The sequence below is a fragment of the Poecilia mexicana genome, unplaced genomic scaffold (genome assembly GCF_051168715.1).
Source record: "Poecilia mexicana isolate PSO_F unplaced genomic scaffold, ASM5116871v1 scaffold_12, whole genome shotgun sequence".
Classification (NCBI taxonomy): Eukaryota; Metazoa; Chordata; class Actinopteri; order Cyprinodontiformes; family Poeciliidae; genus Poecilia; species Poecilia mexicana.
The window spans coordinates 15,194,901-15,217,476 of record NW_028263381.1 but is presented as its reverse complement, the minus strand read 5'-3'; the positions used below and the strand labels follow the sequence as shown (position 1 = coordinate 15,217,476).

At 38.1% G+C, this 22,576-nt stretch overlaps 2 protein-coding genes across 3 annotated transcripts in view; one reads left to right on the top strand and one right to left on the bottom strand.

Annotated features, from left to right (window-relative positions):
• Nucleotides 1-2,420: 2,420 nt before the first annotated feature.
• ccdc80l2 (coiled-coil domain containing 80 like 2) lies at nt 2,421-10,221 on the bottom strand. The gene is made up of 12 exons (XM_014983312.2): nt 9,918-10,221; nt 9,753-9,841; nt 8,283-8,456; nt 8,030-8,181; nt 6,717-7,028; nt 6,381-6,621; nt 6,145-6,301; nt 4,722-4,858; nt 4,230-4,381; nt 3,875-3,978; nt 3,214-3,294; nt 2,421-3,078 (listed from the first exon to the last, which is right to left on the bottom strand). Exons 1-12 carry the CDS (start codon nt 10,195-10,197, stop codon nt 2,744-2,746), a joined length of 2,214 nt encoding a protein of 737 aa, XP_014838798.2. The 5' UTR covers nt 10,198-10,221; the 3' UTR covers nt 2,421-2,743.
• Nucleotides 10,222-14,346: 4,125 nt separating this feature from the next.
• Nucleotides 14,347-22,576, top strand: part of nnt (nicotinamide nucleotide transhydrogenase) — a 28,917-nt gene continuing 20,687 nt past the window's right edge. Inside the window, exons 1-9 of one of the 2 annotated variants that reach the window (XM_014983313.2) lie at nt 14,347-14,430; nt 15,892-16,107; nt 18,957-19,186; nt 19,511-19,728; nt 20,373-20,460; nt 20,571-20,659; nt 21,047-21,234; nt 21,409-21,542; nt 21,648-21,839. In XM_014983313.2, coding sequence (XP_014838799.2) covers nt 15,954-16,107; nt 18,957-19,186; nt 19,511-19,728; nt 20,373-20,460; nt 20,571-20,659; nt 21,047-21,234; nt 21,409-21,542; nt 21,648-21,839 — 1,293 coding nt within the window. In that variant the 5' untranslated portion in view covers nt 14,347-14,430; nt 15,892-15,953. Of the gene's footprint in view, nt 14,441-15,891; nt 16,108-18,956; nt 19,187-19,510; nt 19,729-20,372; nt 20,461-20,570; nt 20,660-21,046; nt 21,235-21,408; nt 21,543-21,647; nt 21,840-22,576 lie in introns of both variants that reach the window. The other variant, XM_014983315.2, reaches the window with a different exon arrangement.

Genomic DNA, 22,576 nt, shown 5'->3' with positions numbered 1-22,576 from the left:
AAAATTAGCTGGAGCGGCTCAGAGTGGCTTTCTTTTTTGCTCACCCTTCTTACTTCTTCTTCTGCATTTTTTCATGGTTCACTTTTTGAGGGTTTTGTGTATGTTTTTTTTTTTTAAATGTTTATTTAAAACCTACAATTTAGAGCAGAGTTTACTTTTCTCACAATTTCTCCCCTTTTTGTCTGGATCTTAATTTCTCTCTTAACTGACTGCATTGTTTCTGTTGTATTTTAGTTTAATTAGGTTACTGTCTGTGGTGTATCCTTTATTGCTTTTGTCTAACTCCATTGTTCAGTTAGTTTTCCCATGTTGATGCTTCCACTTATTCTGGTCTTCTTCACCTCTTGTTGTATTTCGTCTTCCATGGTTACTATTAGCTTTTTCACAGACCTTAAAGCATCTATTGGTTGGTTTTCTTTAGAGTTCCCTCCAGATGTATCCTGCCCAGTTGCTTTTTTCACTTTCGGATTACAGTAACTACTTCCATCCTCATTTATCTGTCACAATTGATGATGGACTTTTCCAAGATTTACACTGCACTAAATGTTTGTCAGCACCTCCAGTACAAAGGTGCAAAAGTTTTGAAAAAGATTAACACCTCCCGACTCAACATTTGACAGTAAACAGATGTGCAATTATACAACTGTATATCTTTGAAAAGCAGAAGAAGAGCATAACCATCAAGAATGCAGCAAGTGTTTTCTGAACGGTAAGTCAACAGCACAACTCTTGTCTTTTCCAGTAGCCATTGTACAGCACATACATAGCTGACCAAACAAGCTGGAGCTCTGCTTGGGTTGCAAGGTGGCAGTCTTGGCTTCAGTTTGCTAGTTGAGACCCAAATGGAAGTACAAAAGTGTGAAAAAAGTGGTTTATATTAGGGCATGGCACAAAAATATGGAATGTTATACTGCTGTGATGTAGAAACAGAAAACAGGTTTGTTCCTATAAAGCCTTCATAGACTGCGGCCCCCTCAAGTACAGGAAAGCTTTAGCTTTCATATAGAGAAACTTGTGTTTGTGTTATTTTCCTGGGAGACAGCAGAGACCAGAAGCTTGATCTGGCACAGCTCTCAAAGATTTCCTTCAGAACAAAATATCTACGACTCTACGATAATCCAACCCAGCTTTCCAGCCTTCTTTATTGCTGTCATTTATTAATATTCCTGACCTGGCATAGGAAAGTCACCTTTTGTGAACCGTAGCTCAATTCAGCATTGCACTCCACATAGAGAGGCTTCCTACTACCGGGCTTCATGAGGCTTTCTGCTCCCTCTGAGGGGGCTCAGTCCCAGATGGTTGCCACAGTATTCAATATTCATTTATTTTTTTATTTTTTGGGTCAGAACAGATGTTTATCATGAGACGTTAGCATTCTCCAATTTTAGCCCAGTAAAGATTACAGTGAATTGTTATGTGCAGAATCTTGACAAAAAGGCATTTGGCTCTTTTCCTGCTCCTCGGGTCTTTTACCGTCTGAACACGTCTTCCTATTTATCTGGACCACAGAAGGTGAAATGTAACAAGATGTAAAATTAGCTGGAGCGGCTCAGAGTGGCTTTCTTTTTTGCTGACCCCTCTTACTTCTTCTGCATTTTTTCATGGTTCACTTTTTGAGGGTTTTGTGTATGTTTTTTTTAATGTTTATTTAAAACCTACAATTTAGAGCAGAGTTTACTTTTCTCACAATTTCTCCCCTTTTTGTCTGGGTCTTAATTTCTCTCTTAACTGACTGCATTGTTTCTGTTGTATTTTAGTTTAATTAGATTACTGTCTGTGGTAATCTAATTAAACGGTGCACCCTAATCTTTGCACCGTCTTTAAGCAGACCTTCACCAGTTATTGCCAGACTGTGAAGAGGTCTCAGCCGCCATGTTTCTCTCTTAAATCACTATCAGAGGTACCCTAACTGGAAAGACTTCAACGGGTTTTTTTATGAGGTCCAGGTGGCTACTTCATCAGCTTCTCTGTGAGACAAGATGATGAGGTGCCTCTGTTTTTCTTCTCTTAGACAAGTTTTGACTGAACTCCTGTTTTTATACTTTATATCAAAACAAACTCCGGATTTCCAAAGCAAAGTTGGAAGAGTTGCTGCCAGCCATAACTCCACATTTTGAGGACCAAAGTTGTTTGCAAGATTTGTTTTTAAAAAAAACACATTTTCAAGCAAAGCCTAACTTACATTTATAGAATTGCAACACTTCAACATGAGCCTCTTCTCTTCATTTACTTTATACAATGAATGTGCTTGAGACAAATTGGACAGAAGTGCTGCCAAAAATCACAGCCCCCTCCTCCGCCTTGAGTACTCCCTCTCTCCCCTGCTGGAAACAGCAGGTAAAATCAGAGCAAAAACAGTTTCACATACCAGAAGGAGGTCAAGAATCTGTTCGTCATTTCTTTTGTCAACAAAACACTCCTTTTCTTTTTCTGTATCAAGTTTTTATTTTAAAATTTCTTACATATTTCGTACAGATTGTAATTTTTTCTTTTTACTTAATTCTTAGCATTTTTTTGTTTTTGTTTTTTTTTTTCTTCTGTGGTTTCTATCATGTCCAATTATAGTTTCATGATGCTGTTAATGAGACCTGAAGAAGTCTATTTGTAGTTGTAGGTTGTGGATCAGTTGGTCTTTTTGGCATGAGTCCTCATATATTCATCAAACAAATAGCATTATCCATCATAATCTATTAGGAATACATATGATGCTTTTCATGAATCCTCTAGGTTCAATGAAATCTCATTAGTTCTCTGATTGGTGATATAAGTACGTTTCCTCAGCTCTGTCTTCATCATGTCCAGGATAGTGTTCTGCTTCACCGCCTCCTCTTCCTTCGTCCTCGGGACAGTGGATCCCCACGCTCATCTGGAGGTTTGCTTCCTGGATACGAAGCTCCATAGAGTCCACCAGGTCGTAGATGTTGTCCAGGGACCACATCGGTGACGGGAACCATGCCTTGACATCGCTGTCCTTCCCCACAATCAGCATGCTGAAGTAGTCTTTACTGATTTTCAGCTGTTCTCTCAGGTTGTTGACCACATCACGAGATAATGGCTCCACCTCACTCTGACTGCGACCTGGAGGAAAAATTATGGAGTGAAAGCCTTTACGGTAAAAATGGTAATGGAATAAGGAACCAACACTTTTTCTTTTACCTTGTACAGTTAATTTTTTAATATTATTTATGGTCCAGCAAAATTAAAAATTATTACCATTTATAGGATATAGCTCAACAGTCCCTGAAGCTTTTGGTCCGTTTCCAGTCAATTTCAACAGAGCAAAGTGTCGGATACCTGTGAAGAGAAGAAAGATCTCAGATTTAGCACTTTAGAGATTAGTAATCCATCCATCCATTTGTAGTTTTTTAAAGGTTCATATTTAATGCTTTTTACTTTTTCAAACTGCCAAAAAAGTCATATCAAAGACTTGTAGAGCTTTGGAAATGAAATGAAGATTGTTGAAACTCAGGATATGCAGAAGTTGTCTATGCAAAAAAAAAAAAAAATCAGTATCGTTCTTTGTATATTTTATGAAGGTCGCCTTTAGATTGTAGATGCACAGTTAAAGCAACCGCAAGTCCAGCGTTACACATCGCTTTACACAATGTCCCACCTGAAACGTAAAGCTCACAGGACTTTGTGGAACCAAAGGGACCTGGCCTACAACTCAACTAGGTGTTTCAACATCATAAATTTCAATTTATTTCAAATATTTTGGATGTGCTCGGTGAAGAAATCCACAAATAGACTAACTGAATTTATTAATGTAACTATTAGTTACATTCCACAGAAAGATCCTTAAATGGGTAAAATTACAACTGCTAATCACTCAAAGTGAAAGCACAACTCAACCAAAATATTTCTGTTCTATTACCCAGTTGACACTCTTGACCACTGAGAGCAGAGATCTGCTGCTGGAAAGAGTAATCGTCTTCTGAGGGAGCAGAAATCAGTAGCAGCCTCCGCTTAGACATAAATCTGTACAGAAATTAAAAAGTGCTGTATTAAACAATAACATCCACTGCTCTAATGTACAACTTATAGCATTTATTAATCTTCTTTGGAACAAAAACAAATGATCAAACTAGAATTAGTCAATTTTTCATATTTAGATTGGATGAAATAAATAAACGCACAACAAAATCTATGCAATCTATTTAAAACTGCATCTGCAGACTTTAAAAAAAAAAACGTCTGCAGATGCATCCTTTGCATGACTGAATGACTACCTGAGCAGTGAGTTCTCAACCTCAGGTGCTTGTATGTCTTTGGAGCAAACAGCAGGGCTTTTCCTTTCTTTCTCTTTCTCAGAGTGCCTGGAGGGAAAGTTGTCAATGTACTCGAACAGATCTGGGCTTGATGGAGGAGCCTCAAAGACTCTCTGAAGCAAAGATGAGTTAAAGAAGAAAACGAGAATAGGCAACAAGAAAGTCCTGTTTAGTTCATTTGAATTTCATTAACACTGACTTTTATGTTCGTGTTGCTTAATGTGACACGATCCAAAATCCCAAAACACAGATTGAAAAAAAATTAACTGTAAAGCATTTTAGACTTTAATGAGCTTAAAGGTTTTCACACAAATAAAAGAAATGCAAACATTATAGATTCCTGATCTTACCCTTGCCCCAAGTGTCAACACACCTCAATCTTAATATTTGTGAAAACAAGAAAACATAGCTGCCAAACAGGAAGCCACAAAGATGAGTGAGACATTTTCCTACTTTAGGTTTGACGTCGTAATCTGTGACAGTCATCGAGAAGAGGTCGGAGGAGGACAAGCCGAGCTCTGCTCTTAGCAGAGGGATCAGACGAGAGTCAAAGTCTTGCTCTGATTGATCCTGAAGAGGACGCTCAGACTCTGAAACACACATAGATAAGACAAAATATCACGGGCAAACACTGAAACGGAAAGTCCCAAATCCACACAACACATCTTAAAATCTTCTCCACAGATCATGTCACTCTGTTGAGACAGTTAATCATGACACTGTTGAGTTCTTCTGAAAGATGTAAACTGAAGTGTTGAGTTCAAGGTAGCTGTCATTTTTTAAAACTCTAATTACTAGATTCAAACTAAGGATAGACATGTGCTATAAAGCGTATATATTGGACTACTGCTTTTATTTTTAATATGATTTGTTCTTTGTAGGTCAACTAAAATCAAGCCAACGCTAAGCTAAAGCTAAAGCTAAAGCTAAAGCTAAACACTGGTTTGCAAATATTTGCCAGATTTCACTGTCAAGCCAAAGAAAATAGGTTTAGGGTCTCAAAGATGAACATATTTTAGTACAAAGTAAAACAACAAAGGACTTTGTGTCCCAGGAGAGACTGAGGGTGGGTTAAATGTTTGAATCCTGAGTGACGGTGTTTGTGCCTCACCACCTCTGTCACATTCCCCATCATCCAATCGTGACATCTGCCTCGCTCTTTCCAAGTACCGAGCTAGGACTGCGGGAGAATTAAAAGTCTTTTTTGTGCCACAAGTAGAACAAAGTACTGATATATCCCAAACTCTGTTTTAAATATTCAGTTTTCAAGATATGATCAAGAGGAATTCCTTGATAAACGTTGAAGGGCTGTGGTGTTTGGCCATATTTTCCATGAGTCCATACACTGTGCACAACACAGGGAATCCACTGTCCTTTGAATATACATGCAAATAAGCAGTATTAACCCATTCGGGATGTATTTGACACATAACTTTACCTGAGTTCCCCTAGCTGTCGGAGATGAACAGTGCCATCTGGATTACCACTGGACAGATCTTTAGTATCCTGGTAGAATTTTAAATTGGGCTCATTTTAAAGCAGCTCTGACAAAAGTCTTTCAATATTAGCTTGATAAATTGAGTGTTGTTTTTCCCACCAAACAGTGAATGTTTCTACTCTAAATTTTAATTAACTTTCACTATTTTGGGCTAAAGACGCCATAACAGATGGTAAAGGCACTCTTTGTTAGTGCTGTACAAAAACACCATAGTTCCTCCATGTCATGGTTTTCTAAAACATATGCAACACTCCCCTGTTAACTGAAGTTATTAATGGCGGGGGTTTTTCACATCTTTAAAATATCTTCAGAGAACTTGAGTTAAAAGGAACTATAACCAAATGATTTAAAAGCAAATGTTCAGAATATTTTCCCCACCGAGCTGCTGGTGCTGCACAGAGATCGTGGCGTCACTTCCTTCTCCCACCATGGTCGCCACGGTTATCTTCCTGATGGCGAGTTCACAGTGCTGCTTGTTGTTCTCCTCGGTCTGCTGGATGTACAGAGTTGTGTCCCTGCTGGGCGTCGAGATCAGCTGGTGACCAAAAACAGAAACATTTGTTGGCAAAGGGATCAAATAAAGGGGCAAAATTGTTCTAATACAAGTTTCTCACCATCAGCCTTCTGGACCCTCGGATACCGTCCAAAAATATTCTCAGGGCTGTTTTGTCCTCTTCACTCACTTCTCTGCTGGATTTTTTCCCTCTTCCCTTTCTTTTCTTTCCTTTCTTCCCTTTGCCCTTTTTCTTTGTGCCCTGTTTCTTCTCTGTCTCCGTCTTTATATTTGGTTCTTCTTTGTTTTTCGTGTTTTGTCCTCCATTTGTTTCCTTTCCTTTGTCAGTGGAAGAAGGAGGCCTGTAAAGACAAGAGAAAAACTCTACCAAAGCCATGTGCATCTAGCATTTTAATGTTCACTTCTTAGAAAATCGTGAAAATTGAACAAACATTACTTGTCTTTCTCCACTTTCTCATCAGTTTGTGGAACAGACTGGACTCCACTGGACACTTTGGAGGTTTCCAAGTTATCGGTGTTTGACTCCTTTCCTCTTGCGGATCCAGCAGGCGTCTTACGAATCACAAACCTCGACCTGCCGTTGAGTATATCCTGAATCTTACTCCTCAGCGCAGCCTTCTTGTCCAAGGGTTGTCTTTGTGAAGCCACGACTGAAGTCACGTCTCCCGCTCTCTGAGGGCTCAGCACCATCTTCTTCATCGTCTTCTTTTTTCTTCTCATTACAACCTTCTTTTTTGTGGTTTTGCACCTACGACAAAATCATAGTTAGAAATATAAAAATGAGATGTCACAGATGACTAAATGCTTAATTGATAGAAGGAATGTATGGAAGTTTATTTTTTATAGAGTAATTGCAAGCAAAATAATTTATAGTTACAAAACAAATAATAAATTATTGATATTTTACAATTACAAATAAATAAGCATGCCCATTGTTCATAATTCAATTCAGTAAGAAACTGAAAAGAAATTCACAAAACTACAGTGTATTTCAAAATTATTATTATTTTTTTCTAATCTTTCTAAAAGCATATAATAAAATAGAAAGTTATTACAAAATAACAATGCTATGTTATTAGCTGAAATGGAAGGATGGAGACATTTACACTGATTTATATTTATATTACACTGATATTGCTAATCAATAAGCCATTTTATAAACCAATCAGTCTTATAGTTTCAGCATAGACTTATTGTTTCAATATTTTATTAGTTCACAATTCCTGTGATGCACTGAGCCATAAAATATATTGACTAAAGTTATGTTGACACATATGAGTCATTAAAATAATTAGATAGTAAAGTGATATTATATATAATTATATTACATACCATCTGTCATCTGTGTGACATATTATCAACGCAAATGTTCCCAATTCTTATTATTGTATTATCTATATAGTTAATTAAATTTTAAATGAGCTTGTAGACATTTTTGATTTTCATTCTGTAAGTCATGTATTTTGTCTTTAGTGGGTTTTTGTCTTTATTTGTGTTTCTACCATGCAAAATAGTCTCCAGTTATAATTCTTTACATGTTAACAGTATATAAAAGAAAAAGCGTTGAGATCATCTTTTTACAGCAGCTGGTCAAAAGAAACTTTCTTGAGTTGTGATGCTTAAATGTCTCTACTAAGCTTTGCTACAATAGCACCAATTTGTCTGCATGACAGATTTTCATGTCTGATTTACAAAACCTTTAATAGATTTTACGTTTCTCACTAAACCAGTGTTTTCCACTGACAAAACCTTAAGTTTGATCCTTTTCTGGTCATCTTCTCCATTTTCCTCACTGGGAACTGATCAATGAGCTCCAAAATTGCCTCAACACGAACTGGATAAGGAAAACGTTCGCTGACCTGGAGGTTCTTCTTCATGACCAGCATGGTGAAGGTTTGCTCCTGAAATGTTTCACATAAAGCACAACATGCAGTAAGCTAGAGGCAAGTGAAACTGATACAGGAGCAAAAACAGCAAAAAGACGGTCTGTTGGAAGTCTTACTTGGCTGGAAAGCTCCAGGTAATGAAGCAGTTTGGTGACAGTGTCAGGATCCAGGTTCTCCACCGTTGCATCTCCGTGAAAAGTTGTTTTCTGGATGCGACCTTCCATCATGGCATTCTGGATGATAGTTATGATGAAAGTGTCTCTTTCTGCTAAACGGCAGTTCAGCCCTTTCTGAAAACGACACAGGAGGAAAAACAGGCAAAAGCTATTTGAAAGGTTTCCATTCACTCTTATCATTTACGTTCAAAGAATTAATTTTTACAGTTTCTTTGATAGTTCTTGAGGCTTTCTGAAGTCAAAATATGCCCTGGGAGCTTTGCTTTGCTTTCACTTATTTTCTCTCTAGTCTTTGAAGGCAGCACATGTGCAGTCTGCTGTAAAAAGTGAGGAATGCTGGAGTACTAGAGCAGATGTATCAGGCCTTTATGAAAAACTAACTCAAGGAAATGAACAGCGTCTTAATATTGTGTTTGTAAAAATAGAGAAAGCACCCCACCCAGGAGATGAGCGAAGCGTCATTCTTTAGTTGACCGTCAACGGCAGACCACATGATTTTTTTTAAATGAATTAAATAGATAAGATAAATAAGGTGTAAGTTGTGTCCATGGAACTATGCTCACAGGCTTTATGATGCTTTGAAGAAAAATGGCACAAGATAACTTGAAAATATTATGAGAAGGACCTCCTCCTTAGAAGAAAAATATGAAGAAACAAGAAACGGTTTCAGCAAAAACTGTATAAATAATTCAGTAAGAAGACTGAAAATGTCAAAATGTCCAAATGAATATTTTTTGGACATTTAGAATGGTCACTACGCAAAAAACCAAGCAATTTCAATAAGCTCACAACAGGAACCTTTTTCTGCTATTAGTCTGTAACTGATCCAAGTTACAGACTTGTAACTTGGACCAGTTACAAGTCTGTAACTGGTCCAACCAGTTACAGACTAATAGATTAGGCAATCATCAGTAACTCCTGTTTCACCCTCATCCAGTTCAGTAATTTTCAGGAGTTCTCAAAATATTGTTCACTGTATTTTTATTTTGAGGAAGACTTGTTCAAAAACCTGTCCCTAAACCACAGATTTTATTTAGCTGTTTGTGCTTTTGTTAATCAAACTTAATTTATGATTTAAAAGGGGGCCAGTCAGTTTATTTAGATGTTCTGTTTTATTATTATTATTATTATTATTATTATTATTATTTTACTTCTTTAAACACTTTAAGCCATCATTTCAATATTGCATTTTGTCTTTAGTCAGTTTATAATATCAGAATTTGTTTCCTGGTCTAACAAGAAAGAAGAAACCCATAAGGGATCAAGCCTCTTTTCACACCACTGTATATTATGTTTCGGCTTACAGATGGATTTAACTTGTGAGATTTTTACGAGATCTCTCAAGCACCAGAAGTATTACTTGTACCACAGTGCGAAAACCCTGGTATAATGAACACATCAGCAAATTACCTGCTCCATGTCTTCAAGCTGTTTTTCCATCATCCGTAGGTAGTTATCATTGTGTGATGGAGCAGTTATCACCCACAGTCGCTTCTTACCTGGAGGGAACATTGGAGTTGAATAAAGTGTAAATAGGCAAATGGATGCATCAGCTGATTAGCTAGTTTCTCCTGCCTGCAAAGTCAGCCAGGAAATCCAGCTCAGGAGCCAAGTTGGATGATGGTTCCCTGACTCCTCTGTTTTCCTCCTGTTCTCTGTCCTCTTCCAGTCCAAGTCCGTGTTCAATTCCAGCTGAGAGATCTGAGTAATCCCCCCAGTCTCTCACATTTGGGTCCAAATCAGACTTTGGCTTACTTCCAGGAATGCCTGGCCAGGCTGTGGTCAAACCTGTGTAGCTGAGGCTCCACAAACAAAGTAGCGACACAAGGAGGTGTGAAGTACACAAATGCAACATCTTTACTGATATGGCTGAAAGCGAGTTTGATCATGTGTCAGAGCGCCGCTGCTGCTTAAAAATGTCATCTGGGATAAAAAAAAAAAAAAAATCTGCAGTTCTTATGTTTTCTCCACTACTCGCTCTCGGAAAACAGAGCAGCATCCAAAATACAGTGGAAGGACCTCCCAGTCACACAAATGATTTAAAAAGAAAGAAAATTCACAAAAACCTTGAGTTAATAAGTTTCCAAACTTTGCATCCCGAACCTCAAAGCCCCTCTGAGCATTGCAAAACTTTGCATTCTGAAAAAGGAAAGACAGAGAAGCGAATCAAATGTGGAATCTGGAAAGGACAGCAAAGACTGCTGGGATCCTAACTCCTCTCGCCATCCAAGAGACTGATTCTCATTCACAGACACACTCCTGGTTCACATTATAGCCCAGGCTTGCTAACAGGAAACTCCTGGAATTTTCTGCAACTTCAAAGACTTTTCTTGAGGAGTAGAAAGAAAATATTCTCTCACTGCCTCTCTTCCACTCTCTCACTCTTGTGTTCATGCATGTGCACACATTATCTGTGTCTGAACAAGATACTTTTTTGTTTATTGGCAATCCAACAATCGTCACAAATGCAGATGCACTCTAACCAGTGCTCCAATAAATGCACATGTGCACATTTGCACTCAACACTAATTCAGAACGCTGCTGCTGGCGTTCTCACCAAAACCAGGAAAATGCAGCACATCAACCCAGTTTCAAGGTCTTTGAAAGCACTTTTGAACTACAAAATACTGTATATGCAAACAAACTTGAACTTGTATATGTCAAAGAAGCTTGTTGTTACACAATTTAAGTCAGAAAGTTGGTCAGAGTGAAGGGAACCAGGCTGCGACACCTTTAATCAAGAGAACAGATCTTCACATGCAGCGTGTTCCCCGGAAACAAATGCAGAGCTAGGAAAATATTAGATTAAAAAATGAGTATCACTTATTTTGTGAAAGACAAAAGTGATGCAACTTGTTTGACATGTTTAGGGATTTTAATTAGAAAAGATAATGTGCTGGTTAATGTGCTTGTGTAATAGAGGAAAGCAACAGAGAAAGGAAGCTTACAAAAGTGACCTGTGGTAGAAAAGAAGCGGGAAGTTCACTCTGCAGCCAGATGTCCAAAAATGGTGACAGAAAGGGAAATGACAGTAGATCCATAAATACACTCAAAGATGAGAACAGATGGCGAATCAGAGAAAAGTTCAAGCTGGATAAAACATGCTGACTTTGAAAGAAAAACTTGCGCAAAGCCAAATTAGTCTTTAAGAATTAGTTCCAAAACAAAGCAAACACTTATTTCACAATTGCACCCCACAATGTTTAACCTCATATTTGTGCATCACCAAACAACTTAAGAGACCAGCTCAAATGCAAAGATATCGTAGAGTTCTCAATAATACAGCATAAAATCAGGAGGCAAATTTAGTTTGACATGAGTTCCATCTAAAAAGCAGTTTTTCAGAAATTGTGATTTTTGTTTTCATGTTTATGTGATGCATTGTGTTGTTAACATGTATTTTGTATCTGTGATTTTTTTATTATTCATTTTTATATTTTCCAGAAAAGTAAATTCAGTTACTCTTTGTATGAGTATGTATTTATTTTAATTTCAATGCCTAAAGGTAATAACTATGGAAAAAAAAAAAAAAAAAAAAAAAAGCTTAAAGCAAAGAAAGTCAGCACAAGCCAACAACACAGCTGAAAGTTCTTGAATTGTTTACATACTGACCGACACAGAACTTGGCCTTCAAGATTCAAGATTTACTTTATTGTAATTCAGCACCACCTCAAAGACACAATGCAGAATGAAATTATGTTGCACAAGTTTCATGTCCTTTTGCATAAAAACACAAAAAAACACTACAGTTTCTAAAAAAAAAAAAAATTAAATTAAAAAAAAAAAGCAGGTTGATGAACAGGTGCCCCATTTCCTCCTGACAACTGTGTCGCCATACTCAGGCGCGGATCTATAGGAAGGCTGCTGCCCCCCAAACCGGGCCGGATGGGGGCCCGGAGGTGCCAGGGAGGGAGGAATGGTTTCAAGTCATTGAAATATGTGATTATAGACAGAGAAAGTGCGCCCTCGCCTGTTGACAAGGGTATTTAATATTAAATACACCCTTGTATTTAATATACAAGGGTCCTCAACAGTTTCAGTTTCACTCCACGTAAGGGGCCCGGTGATTGGTTAGGGGCCCGGTAATTGGCCCCGCCCCCTGGCCTGACGCTGACTTGTTCCGCTAGTGGCCATACTTATTTGAAAACCATGCAGTAGATCAGTGTCTTATTCTTTTACTCTGGTCCTCAAGGCACGCTGCCTTTGCATGTATTTGGCATTTCCCTGCTTCAGCACACATGATTCCAATTGATTAACAGGCTGAATTGCAATCATCTAAATGTGTTGAAGCAGGGAAACATCTCAAACATCCAGGTCAGTGTGCCTTGAAGACCAGGGATAGTGACTGGAAAGAACCAACAACTTTCAGATTGCAACACAACTACTATTTTTGTTTAACGTCACTTGCTCTGGGTGTTATTGAGCTTATCAGAGCCGAAGCAAAAAATAGACGTCGAGTCAAAGGATGTTTAACTGAATGTGGAAACTCTTGAGGAGTGATCTGCTGATTGTCTGGTCGAATATGTATTCTTGCTGAGCAAAAAATGCTAATGATGTACTAGTTCTCCTTTGTAAAATTTAATTATTTATAAATACACACGGGCTTATTTTGTTTGTTTCAGTGTGGTGTTATTTGAAGCAGTTACAAGATGTGCTTGGACTGAAATATCATTGAGTGCTAGGTTGCAAAAGTTGGTAAAGATGGTAACTATATTCTTCCGGTTGCCCCTTGAGCTTAAAGCGGTGTCTCAATCTGTTAATTTTTTTTTAATAGTTTCTAACTGAAAAAAGCAAACAAAGACAATTTGTTTAGAAGAGCTATCTGCGGGTGCAATGCTAGAACAAGACGCAAGAAAAGAAACTATGCATTCTTCCCTCAGCGCCTGATAAAGAGAACCAGATGAACATGTGTAAGTAGAAGAATACAGTCAATGCAGTTCTGTTTGTCCTGTGAGTTTTAAATGTGCCAGAGCTCAAACACAAACCAATGTGTGCAGTATATAAAGTTATTAAACCAGGGCTATTTTGCATAAGAGGGACCAGACTGTAGTACATACACACACACAAAAAAAACAGACAGATAGAAATAGCAGGAACGCCTTATCTCAGGCACATTTATTGTGTCTGAGACCAAAGAAAGGGTCAAATGAAATATGATGTGGGCTTGAACTATTAAAATCTTCCTAAAAATGAGTTTCCAAAAAGGAAAGAAATTTATTTCAGAACATAGATAGAGCGCATTGATCATTATACCACCCACTTAGTATTTCATTTATTGGAACAGAACATTTTGCAACACACTGATAAAAATATCCTATTATTGGTATGTCATCCCCATAATACTCAGAATAAATGTGTTTTCTAAAAACACCTCCTCAAACAGTGAACAAATTTATGTTTGTTTACAAAAAGATTTTAAACATCAGACACATTAATGATTTAGTTTGGCACAGCCAGTTTGCTTTAGGGATACGTTTAATATGAGATACCAGGTTGGTTTGTGCAACTTCTTGCCCCCTTAATAAATGAAATTATCATTTGTATTAAGCCTAAGGATAATTTTTCACATTTGTTTTGTCCTTATAAACATAAAATGAACTGAAACGATGGCTACCCCAGAACGCGGAACAAATGTCCTTCACAGTTGGGCTACAATAAAGCGACACACCGTGGAAGCTTATGGACGTGCACCCTCAGGACAATTTATTTTTAAATGACCGGGAATATTTGACTCGGAGTATTTTGACTAATGCGTTCATTGGGGAGTTTCTTTACAATTGCCTATCTGTTTATATCTACGTAGTGCAGTTTTCTTTTTACAGTTTACATTTACGTCAAATCTTGCCTCAGAACATGCTTTCCGTATCGTTCAATAAATGTAATAACACCCACAATTATTACATGTTCACTTAAATCATAATGAACTGAAATACACAAGCTACGACAGGTTATTTTAATTTTTTTCTGTGCTCCGTCACTGACCGCGGTGCCAACACGTCAATGTTTCCCTGCGGCCGCTGATCCGCCGACTCCTTCCGGGTCGACGGAAAGTCGGCTGTGCTGCACAGATCCCGGACTGTCTGCAAAGGTCAGTGAAGGTATTCGTCATTAACCTCACTTGTCACACTTTTCACTTTGCATTTGTTTAGTTTCGGGCACATTTGAGTGCGCAGTGGTCCTGTTTTGACTCATCGCCTACTACAATGAAAGTATGGGGATTTTGTTTTCTACGCCTCTCAGCGCGCCAGCCGGTTAGCTAGCTCATGTTAGCTCCTCTGTTCTGCAGATAGAGAGAGAGAGGGGGGACAAAAAGAAAGCGATGGAGTCAGCATGGATGTGTCGCACAGAGGATCTCCATTGCTGACTAAAGCACATTAAATTCACACAGGTTCTGTGAATAACACTGTTGGAAAACAGTGTTGTTGCGGGGAAGTCATTGATTTGAGTTGTTACTTTCCCTGGATTTAGAGGTGAACGGGCAGCTGTTAGCCAGACCTCTCTAACCAAATTTATACTGCTTATTCTGTAAATGTTTGCAGAAAAAGTACAAGATGCATGATTGGAAAACATGGTACTACATGCTCTTTTTTCAAAATGGTCAAATCTTTATAATTTTATTTAATTATTTAATTCCTTTTCGCATTTTTACAAGATCTGATTTGTTCTTGTCCTTATAATAAAAATTGAGGATCCAGTCAGAATCAGTAAGACAGACCACAATGATAGTGAGAAACTTTTAAAGGAAAAGCCTGATTTATGCATTCCTAATACTATATTGGATTGGATCAATAATATATTTTCTACATAAATATGAAATTAAAAAGTCCAATCTTGTTGCAGTAAATCACCATAAAGAAATCACAAGATGCAGCATTATAAGTATTAGCAGCAAATATAACTGAGTAGCTGGTAATGGCAAATTACACTTTTGCTTGATAAGTGCTCTGAAGGAGGTAGTTAAAAAACAAGTGAACACGTTTTGCCCCAACTTGTCTTTTTCCACTGGGACAAATCGTAATGTCGGTTCATTTTACTTTGATTTCGGTGTCCACATTGCTTTGTGTGTGCGCGTATGTTTAGCATGTACACTTAGTTGTCAAAGAGTGGCAGAGAGAAGTTTATAGCCTGTTGCTAACCAGTCACTTCTAGAATAAACCTTACTATACCAGACACAGAGTCCAGTTTAGCCTGTTGGATTATCTTGATGTATAGTAAACAAGCCGTCCCAGATGCTTGGTATTGATCAGTGAGCTACAACCTAAGTGAATGGTTGGTTGTAATTTTTATTTATTTATTTTTGCCAATGCACATAACATAACCCCACTCCTCCCTCTTTGAAGCTATATGGAACAAACAGACAAAGTAGCAATTATTTCTTCTTTTCCTGCAGGGTTGAAGATTTTTCTGTTTAAAACCCCCTGATCGCATCAGGAAATGTATTGACGTGTCTATTTACCTTGTCGGATCCATTCTTTCCTGACCTCTACTAATTCCCCACCTCCCTCCTTTGTTTTTCTTCTGGCACGCATCCATCCTGTCTCCTCCCCAGGTCGCCAGCTGTCGGTCCCGTTCAGCTCCTGCTGCAGTGCGAGTGTCAGGCGTGCGTGCACCATGGCGAGCCTCCTGCGCGTCGTGGTGTCCAGCTGCTCAGCCCCATTGCTCGGGGGCGTCTCGTCCGTGAAGGTCCAGACCAGCCCTGCCATCAAGTCAACATGTGTGCGCTTCTTCCGGACCCATCAAGCGCTCTGGCGGAGCACAGGTCCAGGTCAGACACAAAGTTTAATCCAAAAATAGTCAAATAAAAGTAAGATTTCATATTAGAAATGACTACATTTATAGTCCTAAGCAACATGCTGCTGGTGAAGTATTTCTTCAGTGAAGACTCTCTGCAGAGTCATGTTGTGTTTGCTGACATGAAATTCCAACACAAGTGTGATTTCTTTTGAGGAGTAAAGCTGATTTTTAGATATAATCTGCAACCTGAGGAAATCCAACTGTTTCAAACAATCTGGTGGTTTGGCATAATAAAAACGGTAAAACTCATACATGCATTAATAGTCTTACATATATACAAAGTTTTGTCTCTTCTTAGCAAAGTTTCTCACAAAGTGCATTTTACAATCAGCTAAGTTAGAGTCTAAAACTACAGATATGCCTCCTACCTTCATAAATAGTTTCTGCCTGTATTAATTCCATCTCAGTATAAAGACAATTTTACAGAATACTGAAAGCAATTGTGGCATTATGTAAGCCATTTGTACCATACCCACAATGAGACACTATTGTGGCAGCATCATGATGTGGGAATACTTTTCATCAGCAGGGACAGGCAAGATGGGTGGGGTTAATGAGAAGAAATATGGAGCTAAATACAGACTTTAGACTGAGATATGGCACTCTGTTCTGTTTTTCATTTGTGCAATTTGTGAAAACCTTGTATCTGTGTCCCCCCACTTTACTATTACGCACACTTATGACAAAATGGGGATGTGAGTACATTTGCAAGGCTGTATAAATAGAGCTCAGCTACTGCTACAAACATGAAGGCAACACCACCTGTAGCTTTGGTGGAAAGTCTCATTAGTTTGTGTTCAGCTGGACGGCTTTAGCAGTGTTGTTGTTGTTTTTACTCCTGATTTATTTAAAAGTTCAAAGTTGCTCCCATACTGCTATTTAATTTATCATCTTTATCTATAGTAGTATTACCTGTTAATTGTTCTTCAGTACATGGTTATCTTTGAATAGCTGCTTTTAAAAAAATGCATTCTTTTTGTAAATGTATAGGCATGGAAAACCAAACTGAGGACAATTTATTTTAAAGTACTACAGGAAGTGCTACCGTTTATTGTTTTTGAGCTTCAATATCACTTTGAGGATACTGCCGCCATTAATCTGACGCAGCCAGGAAGTGTGTCCTATGAACCGGTGCTAGCTGGCTGCAGGAGCTTAATGTTTGCGTGTGTTTGCTTCTCCTTCTGGTTCACGGTGACAGAGGTTGACATTCCTGCAGTCCAGACAGGTCCAGTAACAGCTGGCAGCGTCTGTCCTGAACACACAGCCTCAGACGAGTTTCTGTAGAGCAGGCACAGGCTGTGTGTTGATATGACCTAGCTTTGACCTCTGTGGACTTATCTATACTGGGATTTAAAAAAAGAGAACACCCAATATAATTGTATTATTGACCTTTAGATTTTTAGACATTTAAAATCCCTTTAAGTATCTTGCTATTGAGATGGATTCTCACAGAAGAAAAGGGAAGGAAACCGAAATGTATCGCACTTGTGTTTATATGAAGAGAAGGTGGAAAAAAAAAGTCTGAGGTGGAATTTTCCATTGCTGCTAATGCAGCATGTGACCTGCTTGTTGCTCAAAGATTCAGAAATAACTTTCTTCTCAGAGGGCGCTGAACTTACTTGGTTCTGTTGTTGTTTGCCTTCTTTTTATTCCAGTTTAAATCTCATTAATGTATTTTTAAGCCAAAAATTATAAGTAGATTTTGATTTAAAATTGGTTTCAATAAATCTAACTGGATAATTTAATGGAAAAGGGGTGTTGTTTTTGTATTTTATTATAAAAAAATCCATCTTCAATATTAACGCCCCTTATAAATAATCAATTGAAAATAATATACTTTCATCATCACTGGCATGTTTTCACTGGTGTTTTGATTATTAGTGCCAGTTCTTCTTGCCATCATTGTAATCTTTGGAGTCTCTGCTAGATTCAAGTTGGGACTCTGGCTTGATTTTGGCAAAGCAATAATAACACTTGCAAAAATAAAAATATTAGTAAAATTAAATCACTACTTTAACTTAAATCTGCAAGGTGTATGATTATCTTTAAGCTTAGCTGTATGTTACAAACAAAACAGCATAATACTGTAAACTGAACTTGCAATATTTTCAGGAAACAATTTGTGTGTTTTTGTAGAGGTTGCTTTTTACCACATGTAATTAAACTGAATAAACATTAACCTGAAGTTCAGCATGTTTTCTGTAAACCCAGGGTGTTCAAAATATGGCCTGCAGGTTATTTGTGGTCCTCTGAAAAAATTTGCGCGGTCTTTGACCGCAATTCAGGAATGGTACAAGTATGGTCTGCCAGCAAAGGTCATTGATGAATGGATACTATTATTATTAATTTTTTTTTTTTTGTTTTAAATCCAACTAAAATGGATGTCAGGTGAACACATTTGTCTACACCGATTTATGAATTATTTTCTACAACAATCCTAACAAGAAAAAGTGCATGTAATGCACATGGTGAAACATCTGCCCTATCCTTAGCTAATAAGTTAAGGGACTGGAAGTTGTTGTTTTTTTCTAAATAAATTAGTCTTCTGCAGTGTAGCCTATTCTGACTTCTTCTGGCAGGTTCTCATTTATGTGCTTAAAACAATAAATTCTAGTGTGTTTTATGTATTTACTGTTTTGGGTCAATTTCTAATTTTGAAAATGCTCAAAAGATTTAATCAAATAGAATCAGTGTCTGCAATCATCATCACATTGATTTTAAAGCTTTTGTTTGTTTCTATTCTCCAGTTTTCTATCAGTCAGTCATGAATGTGAGTCATTGAACAGTTGGACCTTATCTCAAATGTTTTTGGTCTTCCAGGAATCCCATACAAGCAACTCACCGTTGGCGTTCCCAAAGAGATTTTCCAGAACGAGCGCCGTGTGGCCCTGTCTCCAGCTGGTGTCCAGGCTCTCATCAAGCAGGGCTTCAATGTCGTCGTGGAGTCCGGAGCCGGAGAGCCCTCCAAGTTCCCCGACGAACAGTACGCTCAAGCCGGAGCGACAATTAAAGACGTGAAAGATGTGCTGGCGTCCGACTTGTTGGTGAAGGTAGGCTTTCACTGACGGAGGAGGAAATAAAAAATGTGAGGTGGCTGAAGAGGGAAAAATTAATTTAATCTGTAGTCAGTATTTTCTTAGTGGATCCATCCCACAACATATTTTCATAGCCACCTGATAAAACAGCTGACATTTGTGAGAATTATTTTAGACTTATTGCAAGGTTTTGACTTTTCTCCCTAATGCAGGCAGACAGAAATAATAATCTAAAAAATAAAATAAGCAATTTAAAAGCAATTCCACTGAGTTAGTACCGGTATCTGTCTATGTGTAGAACGATGTGTGTTTTTCTCAACTGGATTTGTCGGGTTCCAGGTCCGTGCGCCCACATTTAACCCTGCTTTGGGGGCTCATGAGGTGGACTTGATGAAGGACTCATCGACTTTACTCAGTTTCATCTACCCAGCTCAGAACCCTGAACTGATGGACATGCTGTCCAAGAAGAAGGCCACGGTCCTGGCGATGGACCAGGTGCCCAGGGTCACCATCGCCCAGGGCTACGATGCACTGAGCTCCATGGCAAACATTGCAGGGTAGGTAGACGAGCTGGAATGTTCTGCATTTAGATTTTCATGTTCTGGTTCACAGACCAGAATATGTTTTAATATGAAGATATGGTGTATTTACATAACATGCTTATATTCTGATTGAGAATACCAGACCTTAATAGCCATGGTTAAAATACAAACATCATGGTCAACAAGCAAAAAAGAAAAACTAGAAATATCGAAGAGAAATCTTCTTTATCGTCCCAAAGTGAGGAAATTCAGGAGTACCATCAGAAGGTTGCAAAGAAATTAAACCAGAAAAAGATAAGACAAAGAAATTGAATTGTAAGAGCAATTTATAGAGTAGGAAAAAGTAATACTGCACAGTTGTTAAACATACGAGGAATGTGCAACTGAATAGGACTGATTGCATGTGTATATTTGTGCATTGAAAGCAGCGACGGACGACTTACTTGAAATTAAAAGTTGTGCAAATAGCAGCAGGGATGTTAAAACCTGTTTTTAATAGTTTATGTCCATAGTCAAACAGCACTTTTGTATTACTGTCATATTTCTAGATAAGTTGCACACATTTTTAAATATTACTTTATCAGCTCCTACAGTGTTTTTCGGTAAGCTGTCTGTGTTCGGCTTAGACTTCAACATTTTCCCTTTATTTTTGTCTCCAGATACAAAGCCGTCGTCTTGGCAGCCAACAATTTCGGACGTTTCTTCACGGGACAAATCACAGCAGCTGGTAAAGTGCCACCTGCAAAGGTAAGGGCGGAGTGACTGTGCATCGATCTGGTGTTCTCTATCCGTCTACTGAGTTGAAACCGTCTTGCAGCAGCATTGCTTTAGTCACTCCCAGCCTTTTCTGTGAACAGGTGCTGATTATTGGAGGAGGTGTGGCAGGTCTGGCAGCTGCTGGCACCGCCAGGGCCATGGGAGCCATCGTCCGAGGATTTGATACCAGGTTGGTGCGCGCGGTTCTGAATCATTCACCTGAAAATTACGCTAAAACAAACAAAGGTTTGTACAGCAAGCTGAGCAGTATTTGAATAAAATGACGTATTGTTTTTGAGGAATTTGTTTATTGTTAGAGATGAGGGCTTTTAAAAAGATTTAAATTAAATGTAGTTTTGTTGCTATGTTTGAAAATGTTTTTTCACAGTTTTATTTCACAAAATAAAGTATTTTGTTTGACCGGTAATTCAGAATACAATGTTGGCCATGTATTGTTCATGAATAGATGTTTTTTTTTTTTTTTTTTACAAATTTTTATTACATTCAGTGTTTGTTTCATAATCATATTTCCAACAACTGTATCCCCTTTTTTCACGTCATCTCCTGTCTCTTCCAGAGCTGCAGCGTTGGAGCAGTTTAAATCCCTCGGCGCAGAGCCGCTGGAGGTGGACATAAAGGAGTCGGGAGAAGGCCAGGGAGGTTACGCCAAGGAAATGTCGAAAGAGTTCATAGAGGCAGAGATGAAGCTGTTCGCCAAGCAGTGTCAGGAAGTGGACATTGTCATCAGCACGGCTCTTATCCCAGGTACGCTGTTTTTTTTCTCCGACTATTGGGAATTTCTCACTGACGTTAGGGAAATAGTTGATATAGTTAACGTGATCCAAAGATTTACATCAACCTTAGATGCCTTACCTTTGACATTTTTAATGCCATTGTCTTTTGGGTTTGTTTCTTTTTCTTAAAATTGTAATACGGCAGGTAGGCGGGCACCGATTCTCATCACCAAACCAATGGTGGAGAGCATGAAGGACGGTTCAGTGGTGGTGGATATGGCCGCTGAGGCCGGAGGAAACATTGAGACCACAGTTCCAGGAGAGCTGTCCGTACACAAGGTCAGTGCAGAGCAGCAGTGTTAATAGAAAAACTGGAAGAAATTGGAAATAATTTATGTAATATGTATTGGTTTTTCTACATTTTTCAATTTGTGATTATCTTAGGGAGTGACTCACATCGGCTACACAGATCTGCCCAGCCGCTTGCCAACACAGTCCAGCACTCTGTACTCCAACAACATCACTAAGCTGTTGCGGGCAATCAGTCCAGACAAGGAGAACTTTTACTTCGATGTCAAGGATGTGTTTGATTACGGGACCATGGATCACGTTGTCCGAGGATCAGTTGTCATGCAGGTATGAGGGCTCGACTAAACGTCTTTTTCTGATTCTGTTATTTTTTTTAATGGTGCACATATGTTACAGTTGCGGTGCAACAGAAAAAGAAACAAGTGCCAAGTTTATTTGTTCTGAATTTGAACAGGAAATAACTCACAAATCAAACCTTTTAGTGAGGAAACTCTAATGCTCCAGTACAGCGCATATAGAACAAGACATGCATTTTTTTTTCTATTAAATTTGATTTAATAATAAAAAAAATACATGGGTGGCTGATATGGTCAAAAAGTTTTATCCTATATTTGGCTATACTTTCAATTTTGGTGTTTTTCATATTACATTAATTAGAATGTATTGTTGTCGCGATAAATCACATTTCTTATTACAGTTGTAAATCTTTCACAATGAAGATGAATGATGTGATTAACACACATCTCTACCTACAATAGGAAATATGTCAAACAAAAAGTTTGATTACATATAAAGACGGAAGTATTCTTTTAGAATATAATATGAAAAATTTAAAATATTCTGAAACTTTTGTTTAAAATAGAAAATGGAAATTAATATTTTCCAAATTGACAATAAAAAGAATACTCATCATGATTTACCCAACATCAGGCATTTACAAACAGTGGACAAAAAATGCCTTCAATTTTGTTATTTTTAAAACTAAAATCAATATATGGCATTTCTTTGTTTATCAAGGAAATGTCAGTTGTTTTTTTTTATTGTGAAAACCTCCATTATGCACA